Source organism: Euphorbia lathyris, chromosome 9 (genome assembly GCF_963576675.1).
Source record: "Euphorbia lathyris chromosome 9, ddEupLath1.1, whole genome shotgun sequence".
Classification (NCBI taxonomy): Eukaryota; Viridiplantae; Streptophyta; class Magnoliopsida; order Malpighiales; family Euphorbiaceae; genus Euphorbia; species Euphorbia lathyris.
Window position 1 is genome coordinate 69,067,552 of NC_088918.1, and position 20,570 is coordinate 69,088,121.

General features: G+C 33.2%; 3 protein-coding genes across 3 annotated transcripts; 2 read left to right on the forward strand and 1 right to left on the reverse strand.

Annotated features, from left to right (window-relative positions):
• Positions 1-218: 218 nt before the first annotated feature.
• On the forward strand, positions 219-2,717 carry LOC136207055 (protein PHLOEM PROTEIN 2-LIKE A2-like). The gene is made up of 3 exons (XM_065998315.1): positions 219-313; positions 718-839; positions 2,246-2,717. The coding sequence occupies exons 1-3, from the start codon at positions 260-262 to the stop codon at positions 2,625-2,627; spliced, it is 558 nt and encodes a 185-aa protein (XP_065854387.1). The 5' UTR covers positions 219-259; the 3' UTR covers positions 2,628-2,717.
• Positions 2,718-5,212: 2,495 nt separating this feature from the next.
• Positions 5,213-8,704, forward strand: LOC136205700 (protein PHLOEM PROTEIN 2-LIKE A1-like). Its single transcript, XM_065996418.1, has 3 exons — positions 5,213-5,540; positions 5,842-5,960; positions 7,383-8,704. The coding sequence occupies exons 1-3, from the start codon at positions 5,292-5,294 to the stop codon at positions 7,756-7,758; spliced, it is 744 nt and encodes a 247-aa protein (XP_065852490.1). The 5' UTR covers positions 5,213-5,291; the 3' UTR covers positions 7,759-8,704.
• On the reverse strand, positions 8,557-20,159 carry LOC136205699 (phosphatase IMPL1, chloroplastic). The gene is made up of 11 exons (XM_065996417.1): positions 19,712-20,159; positions 18,574-18,641; positions 14,830-14,963; positions 12,339-12,427; positions 11,997-12,054; positions 11,864-11,916; positions 10,527-10,625; positions 10,308-10,421; positions 9,317-9,418; positions 9,061-9,205; positions 8,557-8,841 (listed from the first exon to the last, which is right to left on the reverse strand). Exons 1-10 carry the CDS (start codon positions 20,018-20,020, stop codon positions 9,107-9,109), a joined length of 1,125 nt encoding a protein of 374 aa, XP_065852489.1. The 5' UTR covers positions 20,021-20,159; the 3' UTR covers positions 8,557-8,841; positions 9,061-9,106.
• Between the last annotated feature and the right edge of the window lie 411 nt (positions 20,160-20,570).

The following is a 20,570-nucleotide window of genomic DNA, read 5'->3' on the forward strand; positions in this document are numbered from 1 at the left end:
GATATAACAGTGCATTGATTTAGTCATTCAGTGTCTAATGAACACTACGGTGGTGGAGTAAAACATCAATAAAAAAAAAGCTAAAAAGATTGAAGAGGTAGAAAAAGTGATTTGCAATGATAAACAATCCTAGCTTTTGAAGTATCTAAGATTAACTTAAAATAAAATTTACTAATAATGTCTTTAGTAGACATTATATATATATATATATGACAAAAGTGGAAGATTTGATTAACATCCTTGAAGCAAGAAGATCAAGATGGAGGAGTATTGTGATCATAGGAATGGTATCCATCTTCCTCATTGGAAAAGTGTAAGTCTTTAAATAATGTCTTTCACAATTTATTGGCTAAATTCTTGTTTTCCAATTCAAAATTCTCCCCATTTTTGTTTTTATTTCATGAAAATATTCCCACATTGTCGGTAGTCACGACCACGAAGACTGAGAGTACGGGGTTCCATAACATCCCAACCTTCTAGAACATTCTAAAGATGGGTGGTTCTAAGTAACTCCACTTGTCTGATCCACCTGAGGTGAATTCCTGACTTTGTCAGAAAATAGCAGGTTGGAACCATCTCTATTGGGGTGCATTTTGATGAGGAAGATACAATGGATCATGTACCTCCATTTCGTCTGCCTCGACAAATTATCATCGTATTTTTATGTTAAATTTATGAAAAAGGAAATAAAATTTTGTTGTAATTAATGTAATATAGGATGGGTCTTCGGAATATGGTGAAGGAGGATCGTATAAGATTGGAGTGAAGGGTCTCAATATTATATGGGGAAATGATCCCCGTTTTTGGCAGTTCATCAAACTTTCAGAAGAGGATATAAGGTAATAATTATATATTTATTTCTCTTTTTTTTCATTTTTTATAATTAATCTAATTACTCGATCTGAGTCTATCAAATATCTTTTAGTTAAATGGATTCTCTCATATATATATATTAAAACTTAAACTCGAAAGTCTTGAAACCTTATCCACTCGAGTTAATTTTAATTTTCTGAATCTAATTATTTAGTACAATAAAATAAAATAAAGAGATATTAAGATAAAATTATTTTTATTTTATTACATAAATAGCACATTTTCCATTTTATAGAAATACATCATAATTAGTTTCAGATAAGACGATAAAACTTTTTTAATATAGCAATACAATTTATAGAAACAACCTTTTTATAAGTTAATTGCACTCATAGTTATCAAAGTTTGAAGTTAGCTTCAAAAAAAGTCAAAGAACTTTATTTTTTTCAATAAAGTCAATAAATTTTCATTTTTATTTTAATAAAGTCATTCTAGCTATTTGAGACAAAAAAGAAAAAAACCATTTGAATAGTGAATGACACTCACATTGAAAATGATTGACTTTTACGTATTACAAGACAGTCCGATAACAACAATTATTTAATTAATTTAAGGGGAAAGTTCAAATAAAACCCCTGTGGTTTCACTAATTTTTAGATAAAGGACTGTGGTTTACTTTTTGTCAAAACGAGGACTGAGGTTTCGCACTTTTAATAATGCTATTAAAACTATCTTTAACGACCTGAAAATGAAAATTTTCAAGAATTAAAGTTGTTCAATATCATATTTTCTATGGAACTACATTTTCGATTTTAGAAAATCATCTTTTGTGGATCTTTCTCTCTCTAAACATTAACTTTCTCTCTCTTTACCAAACATCATCTAAATAATCTCGAAATAAAAAAGTTGAAGAATTAAAGTTGCTTAGAATATTAGCAGTTCTTAAAATATGTCATTTTTGAAGTTGTTAAGGGTGATTTTAATAGTATCAATCGAAAAAGTCCTTATTTTGCTAAAATTGAAAACCTCAGTCCTCGTTTTGACAAAAAGTAAACCACAGTCCTTTATCTGAAAATTAGTGAAACCATAAGGGTTTTATTTGAACTTTACCCTTAATTTAATTAACTGTTTGAAACTATTACATGACAGACAAAATATATTTTTTTTATTTTTTTTAGTTATGACATGGCATACATATGGTTATCACATGAATCTCATGTTATACGTCTTTAAAAGGAGAATTAGGAATTTTTCTAATAAAGGATCAGAACGGTTTTAATTGGATGACATTTTTAAACTAACCATAAAGTTAAGTGACAATCAGTGCAATTTACTCCCCATTTGATATGATTATTTATTATATGATGCAAGTATATCACGTAATACGATTATGACACAACAACATATTAACGCTACCGAGTCCCGATTTCAGGTTAACTGGGTGCAAAGAAGGAGCAGTGCTACTTCAGGTAAACTGGATTGAAGTAACAGGGAAAATACCTATAAGATTGGAAAATAGTTGTCCAAGAAAGTTGGAAATATTGTATATGGTAAAATTTAGAGAAGATGCATTTGGCTGGCATTCAATTGCAATAAAATTCAAGCTGAAATTCAATGGAGAAGAAAAGATTAAGAGCCATAATCTTGAATTATTTAGAGATAATAATGAGAAAAGTAGATGGCATGAAATCAATGGTGGAGATTTTACAATTCAGAAAGATGGGGTTTTGGAATTTGGTATGTTTGAAGTTGAAACTGATTGGTGGAAAGGTGGTATCATTCTTGCTGGTGTCAAAATCAAACCCATTTTGTAATTTCATTAATTATGTAATAAACTATGTTTTCCTTCATTTATTTTTGTTACTTTGTACTAAATAAATATATAATTCTTCAGATTTTCATTAGGTTATTTTCTCATTTTTTTTATATTATACGTCTAGCATAACACAGTAATAAGTATAATTTTTTTTCAAGTATTTTTTTTTTGTTAGATGTAGTTGTTTCATTAGAAAAATAGTAAATTTCGACGTAAATAATTAAAAAATACATATAATTTGTCTTATTTATAAGTATATGATTTAAAATTTGTAAATAGAATTCTGTGATATATGTTTTTTTATGAAATAAAATATTTGAAATTATATTTTTAAATTCTGATAATAATCATGAGTATTTTTTTTTTAAATTATGATGATAGTTATGAGTTTGCAAATAGAATTTTTTTTTTGTCAGAAGTCATTTTCTTAAAAAAAAAAAAAAAAAAAAAAAAAAAAAAAAAAAACCAACAGTCTTAAGGTCTTAAATTGTGAAACTGTAATTTTTTTTTTAAATTTTTCCCTTAAAATTTTTATCAAGAAAATGAAAAATAAAAAGAAAAGGAAGACAGACAGACAAGACAAGCAATCTTGATAATGTGATGAAACTCAGAGAATAAAGGTGAAAGTTTATCAAAGTTTCAAAATCCATTTGTTGGCCAGAGGAATATAATATATGCCTTACCCCGAATAATATTAATAACTTTATTTAAAATTTTTTGGTAAATTGCACGTACAATAATAATATAATCACAGTTTAGAGTCAATTTTATAAAAACCACTGTAGAATGTTATTGATGCAGAGCATTTTCTCATGAGTCGTGGTAAAAGGAATCGGCGAATTGGACGAGATACGAGGTGGGATCAGCCGATTGGGGCAAATGGCCAGAATTGGCCAAAATTGCCTCCACATGGCATGTGATATGTCCCACACGCCATGCGGCTTCAAGTTTGAGAGCTGGGCGAAGTGGCTTTCACCTTTGATGACGATGCGTTTCCTTTCAGCGACGGAATATTGATTTTCAGCGACAACGGATCAGCTTTTCAGTCAACAAGAAAAAGACACACAAGGTTAGGGGACAAGGGGATGAAGACTGCCACAATTACTTACATCCCTTAATTACAATTATGTCATTTTAACCCTATGAAGCACCGATACGGGTACGCATACGGGTGTGGGTACACGTACAGATACGGCAAACGACATTTCTAAAAAATATGAGATACGGGTACAGCGGGGATATAGCAAATTTTATATATAATTAATAATATATACCATTTATAATGAAAATTTAAAAGATACACAAATATTCTATAAAAAAAAGATACATAAATATATAAATCACAAATCTTATTCATAAAGTCATTATAAAATCACAAATAATACTCTCAAGTCATTATAAAACCACAAATAACATTTATAATATTAACTAATAAGTCATTAATTTATGGCAGATTGACCAGATGAGAGGAAAAACTCGATCAAAGCAGATCGACCAGATGAGAGGAAAAACTCGATCAAAGCAAATCGGCCAGATGAGAGGGATCGACTTCAGCAAAGCAATCGAGGAAGACAACTGATTGCACATAACCACTGAACAGAAGAACTCGACCAGATGAGGGAAAAGATTTAGGAATTTCAATTTTGTTAGGGTTCAATCGCATCGCACAGGAGAGATTTTCAATTTTAGTTTAGGATTCAATCAATTTCGTGCCTTATATTTTCTGAGTTTTAAAAAAAACCTTATACTTTCAAAGTTTTTTTTTTAAAAAACCCCTAAAGTATGCCCGACGTGTCCCCGAAGTGTCCCCGCGTATCCCCTTATTTAAAAAAGAAAAGAAAAAAGGGGATACTTTCCAGGCGTGTCCCGTACGTATCCCGCCGAATCCCCACACCCGGAGTACCGGATACGCGTACGGTGACCTCCGGGAAGTATCGGTGCTTCATAATTTTAACCTTATTGTTTGTACTTTTGTTTTAATTTCCTAAATGTCATTTTAACATTTTCTTCCAACTCTACCCCTTATCCCTCTTTATTAATTGTAACCCTAGTTAAGCTATTTAGTCTTTTGCATTTCTTTTTGTTGAGGTATATAAGCTTCTTTATTTGTAAGGATACTCAACTTTATCAAATACAATTTGTCATCTTCTTCATTGAAACTTTTGTTGTGTTTAACCTTCAACAATAAGGGAATCTATGATTTTCCTACGGATTTAGACCGTAAACCCGAGATTCACTCCTAATTTAGTTAGAGAAAAACATCTTTGTTAGTTTACAATTAAAAATAACTCATTCCAAAACCGATCTGTATCAGTTATGGGTTGAACTTATCCTTTTATTGAAAAAATATCAAAAAGAAATTAACAATGGAACTCAATGGGTTAATAAGATCCCATTACCAAAAAGGAGAAAAATATTAAATGAAGATAATGAATAAATTTAGGAATATCACAAAGTGTGATCATATTATGACATGTTATGAAATTTATATATATATATATATATATATATATATATATATATATATATATATATGATATAAAGGCAACAAAAATGATAATTTTGTCAGTGTTTATCTCTGTAGATTGTATTGTTGCGTCATAAATTTAGTAAAATGGAATGTTTTGATGCTATAAAAAGAGCTGCATAGTTTGAGAAGAGTATGCAAAGAAAAGAAGAAGATATGGGAGCAAGTTGGTCTGAAGATGAGGAGGCTACACAATCACAATCACAATCACAGACAAACACCAAAACCAATATCCAAAAAAACACAGCCATAGCCATAGAAGTGAAGCTCCCATGTAACTATCAATCAATCATTAAAGAAGCAGACTCACCACTGGACACTTCTTCTTCTCAGAAGCTTTATGATCAACTCTGCAATGGAATTTTCTTGACCCAAAACAAAAAGGCATCTCTCTTTTTCTCTATTACGACTTGTTTGTTTATTTATTTGCCAGAGAACGATAAAGTATAGTTACGACTCCTCAAATTTCAAAATCACAGATAAAAGTCCGTGAACTTTACAATTTACTAACATAAAAGTTTCTTTACCCTCAATTGTAGAGCTGATGAAAATGGTATTCAAAGCGACCTTAAATCTTGATTAGGAGAAAGAAAGAAATCTTCGAAAATTGCGATTTGGAAAAAAGAATTGAATATGTGGTAATTTTGGTGTTTTTCTTGAATAATTCTTCCTTCCTTCACTGCAGAAATATTGGGTTGAAAAGAAAAGCAACGCGAACTGCTTCTTCTTGTATGCGAGGGATCTCTCAATCACTTGGTCTGAAGATAATCGTTTCTGGCACTGGCATAACCTATCTGAGACAAGGTAATAATAATAATAGGAACATTCTTCTTGTTTTTCTGATTCTTTTGGTATTTAACCATCCAAACAAGACTCAGACAGACCTAGACCTGTATCCGGGTGCCTACCCAGCCCATCTAGGTCTACATTCAACGGGGTGCACGCAAAAACATATATTTTATGTGGCCTAAATAGCCTAGATGTTCGAAGTATAAATATAAACATTGTGGTTTTGTATATTTCTAAAAGATAGTTATGTAGTTTAAAAGTTTGCAAAGACTTCGGTGTTTTTTTTTTTCCTTAAATGTATTTTAAAGCAGAAAAAAATGATAAAATGGTTAAAATTTCCTTATTTACTAACCATGTTAGTGAAAAAGTTTGGTGCCTTCTATGGTTACTTTGTTTTTGACAAAGTACCGTTACTTGGTGTGTTTTCACCATTAGATGATGGAGCATAAAATTAATCCAATGGTGAAAACACACAAAATAAGGCTTACTTTGTTAAAAATAAAGTAAGCATAGCCTTTACCAAAAAGTTTATTTTTGCAAATTGATGAAAAATCAAATCCGTGTTTACAAACTTTTATACCACAAGGACGTTTTTGCAAATGCACAAAACCATAAGATTTATGTTTGTACTCATCTCTCTTAAGTATGTATCATATATGTAGGGTAAATTACACTCATGGCCACTGAACTTTACCTATTTTAACATTGTGACCACTGAACTTCAATTCTTAATGGTATTGAACTTTACACTTTTTAACACTTATGACTACTCAACTTTAACTAACTCCTCAAAATGACCGTTAATGATCTCAAAATGAAAATATTCAAGAATTAAGGTCGTTCAGAACGACATTTACCATGAAACTACATTTTTTATTTTCCAAAATCACCTTTTTTGGAATTTTCTCTCTAAAAATTCACTTTCTCTTTCCTAAAAGAACACCACCTAAATGACCTCAAAACGAAAATTTCCAAGAATTAAAGTTCCTTAGGCTATCATTAAATCTTCAAAAAAATTTATTTTGAGGCGTTGAGTGACCACCGGTATTAAAAAGTGTAAAGTTCACTGGTCATACCGTTAAGAATTGAAGTTCAGTGGCTACAGTGTTAAAATGGATAAAGTTCAGGGACCATGGGTGTAATTTATCCCATATATGTACAAATTTAAAATTTTCACAAAGAATATATAAGTGGGTTGGGCTTGGCAATCAATTTCAAGGCTCGAGTCTACCCGAACCCACATAAATATTTGGTGCACTATGCCCGGGCTAGAATTTTTACAGGTCAACCTGTTTAGGCTCATCCCACGAATAAGTCTAGTCAAATCTAAGACGTTGTTTAAAGGGAAGAAGCTCCTAACTACTCTAACGAACAACTCGATAGTTTCTTGTGTTTATAAATGGATCCTAATATGAGAATTGTCTGTTGGATATTTAGCAATGTGACAGTAGAAGTTGCTGATCTAATGAATGTATGCTGGCTGGAAGTCCATGGAAATTTTGAGACAATAAAGCTGACTCCAAATGTATTATATGAAGTTGCATTTGTGTTAATGCTCAAAGACCCTGCTTATGGATTGGAAGATCCAGTCAATTTCAGACTCACCCTTCCTAATGGAAACAAGCAACTGCATAAAGAAAATCTATTGACAAAACCTAGAGGTCAATGGATAGAAATCCCGGCCGGCGAATTCGTTACTTCACCGGAAAATGTTGGGGAGATAGAAATCTCCATGTTTGAATATGAGGGTGGTAAATGGAAGAAAGGACTCACTCTCAAAGGTCTAACAATTCGACCCAAAAGTCGATCTTAGACTTGCCACTGTAATCCAGGGTAAATCATAGAGATGGTCAGATATGATTGGACAATGTTTTAATAAGAACACAAAAGTTTATTTTGTCTCAATAAAATAACACATCTTTGATATTGTATCAATAAAGTCACATTAAACGTTTTCCGGCTACATTCTCACTGAATTGCTGACATGGATGTTCCATTTTATCCTAAAAGCTAAGTCTCATTATTAAAATGATATATTCTGTTAAGAGAGAAAGAGAGACTGATGGAACAAATTGTATGCTGCATACATGGTTTCAGGTGAATATACCTGGAATCGATAGAGGTGGCAAAAATTCACACTACCCGATTACACGACACGAAATCGATAGCAATTTTAGTGTTTGGGTTTTGTTTAGCAGGTAATATGTCATTTTTGGGTAGACACGAAACCGACATGCAAATTTTTGGGTTGAATTAGGGTTGACATGCTCATCCGAACAGGTTAACACAATTGTGACACGAAAGATTTTGGGTTGGGTTTGGGTTTACTCATTTTGACACGAACCCAAAAATGACATGACTCGAACACAATAATTGACAGGTTTGCTTGAGTAAGCGTCCATGTTAGCAATTCCAGCGAGAATGTGGCTGGAAAACCATCTATGCGACTTTCTCAGTATAATATCAAAGATGTGTTATTTTGTTGTGACAAAATGAACTTCTGTGACCTTATTGTGTGATTTACACTTGAAATCCAAAATCAGCTATGATGGAAGGAGTCTCCCCTTTATTGAAATCATTTCTTTCTACACTATATCAAATGATATAGACATAATTAACAACATATTGATCTTATTGATGTTAGAAACAATAAAAAGCTATCAGACTTTTGCTTTTGGGTTCAGTGCTTCTTCAACAATTGCATATTTATTATTTAATGAAATCGGTCCAAAGACGTAATGCTACGTTTTCTTGCATTATCAGCATCATTCTCTACATATTGCATTAGAGAGGCTAATACCTTACTCTTGCTCTGCTCTCAGTCCTGTCTTGTTCGTTAGCATACTTCTTCATAGTCCGGATGATGCTTTCTCGAAAGTGAAGCCTTCACCGCCTCCTGTAATCGTTCCAAAATCAACAGTCCTTAAGAAGTTCACTTACATAACACAAAATTCGACAAATTACTGATATATTCATTAAAATCTTGGATGCATTAGTTAAAGAAAGAATAAAATTTTCTTTAGAACTTTCTCAAATAGAAAAGGAATTTGCAGATATTTTCACAAACTAATCACATATATCAGTATAGAAAAACAAAAGGTACGATATGCTGTACCTGCTTGCTGCTATGACGTAACACACGAGAGTATAACCAAGGCATTTCAAAAATCTGTGTTGTAATCTTCTGGCTTATACCACAATGAGAAGTCAATTCCTTTGCTTTTCAATTTCTTGGTCGCCGTTCCAATCTTCTCTAAAAGCTGCAATGTAAAAGGAATTAGTACATTATCTCAATTTTGATAACTAAAAGTAAGGAAAAGAAACATGGAGACAAGTGAATGAGAGAGTGTTTTTAAAGAGAAATTCTTAACCTTGCTATGGATCACACCATTAGATACCAAAACGGATCTATCAAATACACAAAACTTTTCACCATCCATACGAGTTACTGCACCACCAGCTTCTTCTACTATCTGATTGGAAATTGAAAAGGCATATTAAGCAATACTAATATTAACAATTGAAACACTGAAATTACTTGTAACTGTAAACTATTTTCTCTCTTTAACTTATGTTTCAACTGCAATAACTTGCAATTTGACAAAACTAAAGTTAGCTATTGCACAAATGGAAATACACGTATTTGTTCGGTATAAATCAAACCACAATCCTTCAAGTGTCAGATCTTGTAACACAAAGTACTTGGCTCAACGTATTATTTGGCCCTTACCTATAAAAAAATGTTTGTGTTTTCCCTTACATATTATTCTGTGACATTGACCCTGGCGTATAGCAATGAATCCCATTTGGTCCCTGATGTGTAGCAAGCAATCAATCACATTTGATCCAATTTCGACAGAAATTAGCACGTAAGTAAGGAGACCCGTTAAACTGCCTTGAGATGATTGCCAATCGGGTAGAGAAGAACTAATATTCTCCAAGATTGTAGAAGCGGAGAAACTAATGATTTTCGCGTGTGAAATATTAGGGATAAGGTGAAAAAATGCCCCTAACGTTTACTGTCAAGAGCAATTTTACCCCTAACGTCTAAAATGGTGCAATTTTACCCCTAACATTGGTAGTTAAGAGCAATTTTACCTAAACGTTAAGGATATTTTTGCACCTTATCCCGAAATATTATATGAAAATTGAGTCAACTAAGCAGATTGGTGAAAATATTATAACAGTTGTGTTGCAATTAACAATCACCAAACACAAACACAGTACTTTTTCTATACTATTGCCAAAGTCTATTCAAGCAATTTACTAACAGTCACACTAAGATAATTCATAGCCTTCAATTGTGGTAGAAAATGTAACTGCATATTAAGAAAATGCAACTGGAAAGAGCAATAAATTTACCAAAACTCCAGCAGCCATATCCCATGGCTTTAGACGGTATTCCCAGTAAGCTTCTACAATTCCTAGAGCGACATGGCACATGTCCACTGCAGCAGCCCCAAGCCTTCTCACACCCTATACAAATAATTTAGTAAGAGACAGCTAGAAAGAATGAGCATAATTTATAGTGCTTGGCTAAAACATTATCTAATTAAAGCAGAAAATTGGAAAAGAAAATACCCTGCTGATATCAGTATATTCTTTGAATAACTCAATGTTCGTAGTCCATGCGTCATCATGATCATATCCAAACCCAGTAACAAGAAGTGATCGCTCCACCTAAAAAACAGAAGGTGAATCAATGAAACATACAGATTTTAAAAGGACAAGGTGAATTGACACAGAATAGGGAAAAATTTTAAAAATATCAGGCATACTATTTGTAGACAATTTAAGCATATTACATTCACAATTCTGATTTGCTAATATAGCTAGGACATGCCTCTTCTTTCTCGCCACTCCGTTCAATTCATAAAGAAAAATTGTGCAGGGGCAGGGCAGGATCGATTCATAATTGGTTTTAGAAGATTTCAAGCAGCAATGCATTCTTCGGTTTGGCCCCGCAGTTAGGAGCAACAAGTTGAATGAGTTATCCAAACAATATCAAGTTAGGTGCTGTTTGATAAAACTGAAAATTAAGTGCTGAAAAAATAAGTACTGAATTTTAAGTGCGGAATATTATAAGTACCGAAAGTATTGAGTGATATAATTATTATAAAAATATTAGTTGATAATGTTTAATTTAAAATGTTAAGTTAAATATTTTGACTTACCAAAATAAGTATTTTTTTCACTTAATTTACTAATTTAAGTGGTGGAAAAATAATTATTATCAAACGCACTTAAATTAAATAAGTGCTTAATATTTTAATTTAAGTCATTAAGTGGGTTATCAAACAAGGCCTATTTTGCTCAAGTGGAAACAGGAAGTTCAAAGTTTTTTAAGCAGGTTGCAAGACTATATAGCTGTTGAAATGGATTAGCACTATCCATCATTATGCCCAGATCAATGAATCTTCAATTCGAGTTTAGGTTTATAATGGCAACAGTTTTTTTTTTTTTTTTCAAATTCCAAATCCTTTAAGAATTAGGACCGTTGAGTTCAATGTCTCATTAGTCTATATTAACTGTCTCTATAAATATTAATGTTGAATAAATAAAAGGTCCGGCTATAACATTGTTCTATAACTTGATCTATGACTAGAAACCATAAAGTATTGAATAAGTACTAACATCCCCTAGAAGAAAACATCAAGGAAATCAGCATTTTGCTTTTGTTCCTTTATTTATCTATATACGTTTCACTTGTGACCGTTTTTTTTCTACGAAAAAAGATGGGGAAGTGATAATGACAGCAATTTTACGGGTAGATGGATGAGTGTGATGTAAGGAAGCTCAAATGATGAGTTTCCTCGTAAAGGAATCATATAATAGAGTATGTAATTAATGTTTCAGCAAGTATTGATTAAATGTGATAGAATACATGGCTCAAGACGATTACATATATGACCCCTCACCTTATCAGTTTGACTCACATGGATTCTTTGCCCATTTAGATATGCTCCCCCACCTAAAACAGTGAGAAGCAATTCAACAACAAAGAAACAAAATAACAAGGTAACAAAATCATATCAATCAGAACTTCCATACCAGCGGTAGCAGAAAACATCCGTGTATTCCATGCCATGTGACCTCCCACAAACTCCACCTAACATAAAAATTTATAATATTAGACCCTGTTCTTTCTCTTAAGATTTTATAGTTTATTTACTTTTTCTTTTTTGATTCTTGCCCGCTAGATGACGTTTGTTTTATTTGCTTTCAAAACAACTTTACACTGATTGGTTTTCACATACTACACTAGTAAATCTAAGTCTAATGAAAGGGGTGGCATGAGGAACTGAAAAATTGAAAATGTTTTGGATACAAAATCATCCTGATACCATGTAGAAATAATTAGGAAAGCAAAATACTGAAGTTGTATGATCATACCACAGCAGCCGCAACAGGGTTTCCTCGAAAAAGAACGCCTACAGAAACAGCAAAGCTAGGATAACCATGAGCAAAATTTGTTGTTCCATCTACAAAAATAGCAATAAGATATACATAAGAATTCATACCTGCTAAAGTCCAGAAGGGCAAGCACAAAAAAAACAAGGGAGAAGGAAATTTTATGCAAATATATGCATGCAACCATCAAAACAGAGGTCATCATATATGAAAACTTACAAGATAACAACATGTGCCACAAGATATATTAAATTTATTGTAGAAATGTGAACATGAATGACAAATGGAAAAAAGCAACCCTGAGTAATTGTCCAGAAAGATGAGGTTGAAAAATATGGTAATGACAAAATCGGAGCAAATTTTATGAAAATGAGTACCTCTTGTTTGTTGCATGATAGTGGGATTCCTAAGAGGTCATGAGGTGAACTATACTCTATGCCCATTAAAGCATGAATTAACAGACTAGTTCGATTCTGAAATTTCCATAAAGAATATTCTATTCAGCACCCGAGATAGGGAGAAGCAAGTGAAAAGCAATAATTTAGCAATAGTAACATGTAGTTTGATATCTGTCAGCTATTAATATGAAGTGGACCCTTAACTGTCAGCTTGAGCTTTTAGTTCAATTGGTTCCATGACAATATCTATTGATCTTTTAGATTTTATTTTAACCTAAGAGCACTGGTTTAACCTATATGAAGAAAATTTTGAACGATTATATGAGTATTTGTCTTATTTAGCTTAATACTTACCCAAACTATACGTAATACGGATGAGGCATGGATTATCATATTTATGACATTGTTTAAGTATGATATTGATAGCAAAGACTGCACTTTCTTTTCTTCCAACCACACACAAACACATTAATTATCAGAATAAACCAATCAAATTAGATGCCCTCAAAATCCCATATTACTGCTATTGTTGTTCCATTTACATTAGTTAAAGAAACAACTAATTTTTGTTCAATTCATCTGTAAGATAAACAGAATGATTGTTAGCCGTTAATATAAAAGTCAGTTGATTATGCACACGAATCTTTGAATGGCAAATTAAATTAAATGAAATAAGTAATGGGCATGCAAACAAATGAAGATATATTGGTTCATGATACACATAATTGGAACTATCAATTTACATCTATGATTTCATTTCAATACCTAATCACTGGTGCGACTTTAGAGATCAAAGGAAGCAGAAGTGGGCCAAGCAGAAAGATTAGTTCAGGTTCCAAATAATGAAGCATGAACTTATAAAAGAGGTACAGATGATGGGTCCTCAACTACCATTTGAGGAAGCAAAAAGGTTTGGATAGCTACGAACACTACGCAGTAAGTCATAGAACTTGGACGACTGGTCTAAGCAAACATTCCTACTTTTCTGTGGTCCTATTAATTTGAATACTTTGGAGGCAAATCGAAGTCAAAAGCATCAAGGAGGCAATATTTATATTACATAGGAAGAAAAGAAACATGGAAATGCAGGTGAGCTACGTGCATAAACACGCTCAAAATTACGATTGAGAAATACATAGCATGCAACCATACATTCTCAAATAATAGTTATAGAGGATTTCATAAAGGAAAAGAAACAAGGAAAATCTATTCTATAATAATATTTTCATTTCACAAGTGAAGTCCTCTCTTCAGGTGTCTTCTACTCTCCTTGGAAGTACTCAATTTTTTCTCAGATGTATATCCAAACTAATGAGACCAATGCAGTAAATTGTCACCACTAAATTCAATGAGCCAACAATGGTGGATCCAAATTTAGGCATGATGAAGGGCTTCCTCTGGAAGAGTCAAAGAATGAGTCCCTATTTTATACCAGATGTGAGAACTTCCCTTTTTCTCCAATCATTCCCGTCAAATACACCTAATTCGCCACATTCGTCATAAGGGAATATTGATGGAGCCTCTTCATATCTGTCCCTTCTCCAATCTTGCTTGAACATTATAAGTTACAAGTAATTTAATGCAAACCTGGCCGGAGGTAACGCAGACCAAATACACCAGGAAACTAACCTAAAATCTCTCAGCTGTTGAGTTTTAAATTATTGTAATACCATATTAACGATTAGAGATCCACAGGACATTGAAAGAGTGTGAAGCTATCAACAAAAGCAATTGGAGATAAGTTTGAGCCTTGTATTTGGGTCAACCTCAATCAATGGCCTAAGCTATTTCTATCTGGTTACGCTTCACTTATATTCCTTTTATGTTTCCATTTGCCAAAAGAATTGCATATTCAGATAGCATTTTCTAACAAGTAATAAAAATGATTTCTGTAAGATTTGAACTCTTAGTGTCATATTATGATACACACTAGATAATATATTTATGATACATACAACTATTAAAACAATCTCGTTATTTTTTCTTAATAAATTGAATTAACCATAAGTATACAAAATTCATCAAGCACGTGGACCACATGTTGTGAAATCAGTAAAGGTTTGGAAGAGACAAACCTAGGGGATCAATGCACCATAGATAGTCTGATGACTTATCTCCTATTACTCCTCCCTCCTCCCCAAGAATGAGGTGATCCCCAAAATTCTTTTTAACAACTTCCAAGATTGCAGCCTCACTCATTTTGTCGGTGCTGCAAGAAAATTTGCATTCATAATGTTAATCTTGTGGGAATTAGTCACAGGATCTGATTAATTAATCATGCAAGATGCAACTAATGACATATTAATTAACTTAATCATCTTAAAGCAAGTGTTTCCTCATACAAGAAAAATATATGTTGCCTCACTTTATTCACATTGAAGAAAACAATCCAAATATGATGTGTATGTTCAAAGACTATTCAAATAATAGTTAGAGGCTATAATTGAAGAACTAAGAAAAGGAAAACCTGCTCAGAATATGCATTGTTTAGCTTATGAAAAATTCTCAACTTCATTACACGAAAGCCTTTCTAAAGTTTTCATTCCAAATATCCATTCACAATGCATACACATTCAGATTGTTCTCTATAACACTTGATATTTGAAAATTCGGAAGATTGTTGAAGGAGCCAAAGAGAGAGGCAAGCAATGGAGATTATCTTCCAACTGATATATAGTACACTACACCAGAAAAGCAAACTAACACGTGACTGTAACTTTTGTTCATTGCCTTAATAATGACAAACCATTCCAAAATTACTTTTCATGATGGATAAAAATGTGAAGCGTTATCGAAGAGTACCTAGTAGAAGAAATTGAAGTTAACCACTGTGACTTTTGGATGGGAAGGACAGAGAAAGATGCCACTGGGTCAAATATAGTAGAGGTGTCTGGCTGTGGTTATTTTTGGTGCTCAAGTTCCACCTTCCGAAGAAGATATTGAAAAGGAAATTAACAACAAGATCAAACTAAAATTATTGAAATGTAGAAGTGTGACTTGAAAGACTATCCTAATTTGATGGATATGATAAACCTTGAAAGGAATAAAATTTAAAAATCATATGGTCCCCCAAACTTTTGAGATACGTCTAATTGTTTTCAATTTTTTATCGAACAAATTACTCTAAAATTTCATTTTTGGGTCAAACAAGTATAGTTTCTGTTTCTGATTGCAAATTACCCACACAAAGTACGGAAAATTCCCCGTTGAAAAAATTAGGAGATTTGAATTTGTATCACAGTGTGGTCTTATTTATAAATATTTGAACCATTTGACCAAAAATAAGGAATCCGTGCAAATGTACAATTCATGGCCTAAATCAACTTGCATGACCAATTCGACCTATATTCCTTATATACAAGTACTAACTGGTCATGTTTGAAAAAAAGAAAGATCATATTGCAGATTGCAACACGACAACGCAAAACTCAGCCATATACGTAGCAAGGAAGTTGAAGAAAAGTGAAGGCAGCACCTAAAGAGAGTATTCAAACAATATGGGAAATTTCAACATAGAGAAAACCGTAATAATACGAGCATGTCCAACATAGATGTATAGAGTATAAGATCGAAAAGATTCTAGCAATGAATGGAAAAAAGAAATATAAGGAGTAACTTCAGACAGTGAAAAGCTTCCCAAGAAACAGCTGTGTGCAACACAAGGACGACCAATTTCCCTCAAACAGAACACCATAAAACTTGTTTCAAAGAAAAAGTAATTAATGTTCATGCAGTGTCAATCAAAATTTATGGTATATATCGACAAAATCAGCATCAACACTACATCAGGGAAAGATAGACTAAAAATTGGTGTAGTCTATAAGTTATTAGGAAACATGAAGAAATACAAAAATGGCTCAGTATCACAGTAGATTAGAAACAATTTGGACTTATATGGAAACATTAAAATGTGAGGAAGGATTGAGATAATGTATGACAACCAGTTAAAGAAAAGGATTAGTTGTTTGAGTAGGAGTGGTAACTCAGTTGGCTCGTCATAATCATGCTGTGCTATATATTATATTTTACGTGGTTCCGCACTAAGCCCATTTCTTTTTGCCATCGTTATGGATGAACTAACAAGTTCACTTCAAGATGGTATACCATGGTGCATGCTGTTTGCAGATGATATTGTGTTGGTTGATGAGACGAAAGAAGGAGTGGAGAGGAAGTTGGAACTATGGAGACAAACTCTAGAATCTAGAGGCTTTAAGTTGAGCCGAAGTAAGACAGAATATTTGGAGTGTAAGTTTAGCGGCCATAGGAGTAGGGAGGCAGGGACAATCACCCTAGATGGGAGAGTTGTTCAGGCCTCGGATTGCTTCCGGTATTTAGGATCTATTATCCAAACGGATGGAGAAGTAGATGGAGATGTTGCTCATAGGATTAAAGTTGGTTGGTCGAAGTGGAAGAGTGCTACGGGTTTCCTTTGTGACCCCGGCATGCCTAATAGATTGAAGGGAAAATTCTACCGGACGGCAATTAGACCAGCATTGTTATATGGTACGGAGTGTTGGGCAGTGAAACACTGCCACATCCATAAGATGTCGGTGGCGGAGATGCGTATGTTGAGATGGATGTGTGGTCATACGAGAAAGGATCGGGTGAGTAATGAAATAATTAGGACAAAAGTATGGGTCACATCTATTGAGAATAAAATGAGAGAAAACCGACTAAGGTGGTTTGGCCATGTGAGACGTAGAGCACTTGATGCGCCGGTTAGGAGAACCGAAGAGTGGCAAAGGGATGTAGTGGTGAGGGGTAGGGGAAGACCTAAGCAAACTTGGAGGAGGGTGATCGAGAGTGATATGAGTTTAGTGGGAATTGAGGAAAATATGGTAGTGGATAGGACGGAGTGGAGGGAGCGAATTTGTGTCGCTGACACGACTTGATTTCACGGTTTTATATGATGGTTCATGTTAACCGACCCCGAATCATTTCGGGACTAAGGCTTTGTTGTTGTTGTATATATTATATAAATGCACCAAAAATGATAGTCGTATCAAACTGGTCATGTTAGTTGAGTTGTCTCTATAAAAATCGTGTTATTGTATCAGAAATTGACACCCCTGATTTTGAGTACTTGAGTAAGAGTGGATGCTTTGATTAGACAGAAGGCCATGAATACAGGATTCTGAAGTACTTTATTATCTGCTCTGCTCGGCTCAAATATGGCATTGTATCAAAAGATACTTCTGAAAAAGAAACCACTGATCATATTGTCAAAACCCAAAAGTGTTGTCACCACACCATCAAACTGTTTTTGGCAACTCTAACCAAATGATTTATCGAGAGTATTATTACAATTACCCGAAGAAGATCTTAAAACGCAAAATAAAGTCACAACAGATAGGAATTGCCATTCTTATCAATTATTATCATTTGACTATTCAACCTGACTATAAGTGAAAAAGAAAGTTAAATACTTTAGTATTTGGGTCAAATATTATTGCATTGTTCAAAATAGAAAGCCACAACCGTCTGCTTAAATGTGTTCCAGTAACCTATTAGTCAACAGATAAGGAAGCAATTCTCTGAACTACAAAATTTAATCGGCAGAAAATGAAAAAAAAAAATTAATTAATTATGAAAATAGCAACAAGTACAAAAACAAAGAAATACTAGTTGGTATTCATATTTCGAATCGACTCAAGCACATCTGCATACACAATTAATCCAAGCATGTGACAAATGAAGAAAATAGCAGATTCATATTTTACAAATCATGAAAGTGATACAATTTGCTCTTATAAGATTAAAATTTTACACTTTTTACAGGAAATCATTAACAGGGTTTGAAAAGTTTGGTGGGTTCTTACTCAGTCACCAAGTCAGTAAGTCCTTTATATGAGATATTACGGGGTTTATTCACTGCATCCATCACCACCTGAATCAAAAACAAAATTTGACAATTGATAATCATGAAATTCAGGTCCATCGATTGCCTTTACATAGCAATGGAATGGAAGAACAAGAAAGCAACTAATGTCAGACAAAACAATCCAAGAGTTGGCATCATATCAGTGAAATAAAAAGAGAGAAAAAAATCATTTCTTTTTGGAGAAACTAAATCAAGACATTCAAACGAATGTGTTAAGACCTAACCAAGTCTCTTATACCAATTGAATACTACTTTTTAGCAATTGGAATTGTTGTAATGCCTTGAATCTGTATAACACACTACGACAGGAAGCAACGGGGGCCGATGGTATATCTTGTTTCCTATTTGGATTAGCATTGGTTTTCGGTTTTCTACTTGGAAGCGACATCGTGCGGACATCGTGGGGTCCAAGTCGGTTTAGGATAGATTGAGTACTATAATTACTCTCTTATGTAAACCCTAATCTGTAATTCTGATTTTCCGCCTCCTTAATAAAAGCTATTCTCCTTCTGCCCGTGGACTAGGCAACACAACGTTGATGAACCACGTAAATCTGTGTTTTCATTTCTCGTTTATTTATCTTTCGCTAAATCCGCACAGCAGGAATTAACAAGCTTAGTATGAGGAACAGGAAATTAAGCCTACAATCATAAGAACAAGAGATTTAGGGGGTTCAGCTATTTTTTTACTACATCCACGGGTGAACAAGTTAAGTAGAGCACATAATTCATTAGTAACCCGGAAGTAGAAAATCTCATGCTTTTAACCAAGTCTGTAACTCTCAAATTCATGATAACTGATTACACTCAAAAGCTCACATATATACATATCCCAATATCACATCAAAACTTTTGGTGCAGATAAATAAGCAACCAATATAGGCCTAAAATATAAATTTCTATATCTATTCTAATTAGAAAACCAAATTAAATAGGATTCTAAACATTCATTAAGAGAATGTACCCAGAATATCAATTTAACCAAACTAAATAGGATTCTCTATATCAATTGGGTTAACAAATCAATTGGGTTTATCTCATAGCCAGAAATTAGAGAGAAAGAGAAGAAAACTAGACCTGAGCACCGGTCTTAGCGGCAGTCTCAACCACTTGAATAAGCTGGGTAGGCGGAATGGGTCCAGTTGATTGAGCAGCCACTTTCGGATACTGTTGATTCTGATTAGGAATTTCAGATAAGACGGCCTTTGGAGAGAGAATTGAGGCTGATTTTGAATGGAATATAATTCTTCCATATCCACATTGGGAATTCCCAGATAATCGTTGAGGAATACATAAGTTGTTGAAGTTAAGAGAAGGTGGAAATGATTTGGGAAAGTGAGAAAACTTGAGAGGGATTGTAGATGAAAAGAGTAGAGATGTGACCATTTTTATGGCTCTTTAAAAGAGAGAGAGAAGCTTGAAATTAGTTGCTGCCTGCCTGTGCCACACACAGCTTCTGCTTCTTTTGTTTTGTTTTCTTATGAAGAAGCATCTGTTTGATGAGAGATGGAAAGTTTTCAACTTCAATCTGTCAGCATTTGACTAAAGAAAATACAAAAATCCATTTTATATTTAAAAGGCTAAATTTATAATTAAATCCTTACATTTTTGGGATTTTAAAAAGGATAAATTATAAAACTGACCCAATTAAAATGCCTCTTTATTTTGTTTAGATCCATTACAATACCTCTTATCAAACTAGACACCTTCAAAGTTAACTAGCTGATTTGTGCAATTTTGATGCGATTTTTGCTACATTTTTTTTTTTTTTTTGCGATTTTGGGGTTTAGTTTTCTAATTATTTAAGATCTTAATATGATTAGAAAGTTATTAGAAACTTTATTTGGGATGTATTTACGTGTTTGAATGTTAGAAATCCTTTTATTTCAGAAGGAAAATAATTTCATAGATTCTAGAAGCAACCACGACGCAAATT

What these genes read in the sequence shown, in the direction of transcription:
- LOC136207055 (XM_065998315.1), top strand. Translation starts at nt 260, where the DNA reads ATGGAGGAGTATTGTGATCATAGGAATGGTATCCATCTTCCTCATTGG. An exon ending in ATCTTCCTCATTGGAAAAGT is followed by an intron (nt 314 to 717) that starts GTAAGTCTTTAA and finishes AATGTAATATAG; the next exon opens with GATGGGTCTTCGGAATATGG. An exon ending in CTTTCAGAAGAGGATATAAG is followed by an intron (nt 840 to 2,245) that starts GTAATAATTATA and finishes TCCCGATTTCAG; the next exon opens with GTTAACTGGGTGCAAAGAAG.
- LOC136205700 (XM_065996418.1), top strand. Translation starts at nt 5,292, where the DNA reads ATGCAAAGAAAAGAAGAAGATATGGGAGCAAGTTGGTCTGAAGATGAG. An exon ending in TCTTGACCCAAAACAAAAAG is followed by an intron (nt 5,541 to 5,841) that starts GCATCTCTCTTT and finishes CCTTCACTGCAG; the next exon opens with AAATATTGGGTTGAAAAGAA. An exon ending in CATAACCTATCTGAGACAAG is followed by an intron (nt 5,961 to 7,382) that starts GTAATAATAATA and finishes TTGGATATTTAG; the next exon opens with CAATGTGACAGTAGAAGTTG.
- LOC136205699 (XM_065996417.1), bottom strand. Translation starts at nt 20,020, where the DNA reads ATGGTCACATCTCTACTCTTTTCATCTACAATCCCTCTCAAGTTTTCT. An exon ending in ATGGTGCATTGATCCCCTAG is followed by an intron (nt 12,428 to 14,829) that starts GTTTGTCTCTTC and finishes CTATTTTTGTAG; the next exon opens with ATGGAACAACAAATTTTGCT. An exon ending in ATATGGCTGCTGGAGTTTTG is followed by an intron (nt 9,419 to 10,307) that starts GTAAATTTATTG and finishes ATTTCCAATCAG; the next exon opens with ATAGTAGAAGAAGCTGGTGG.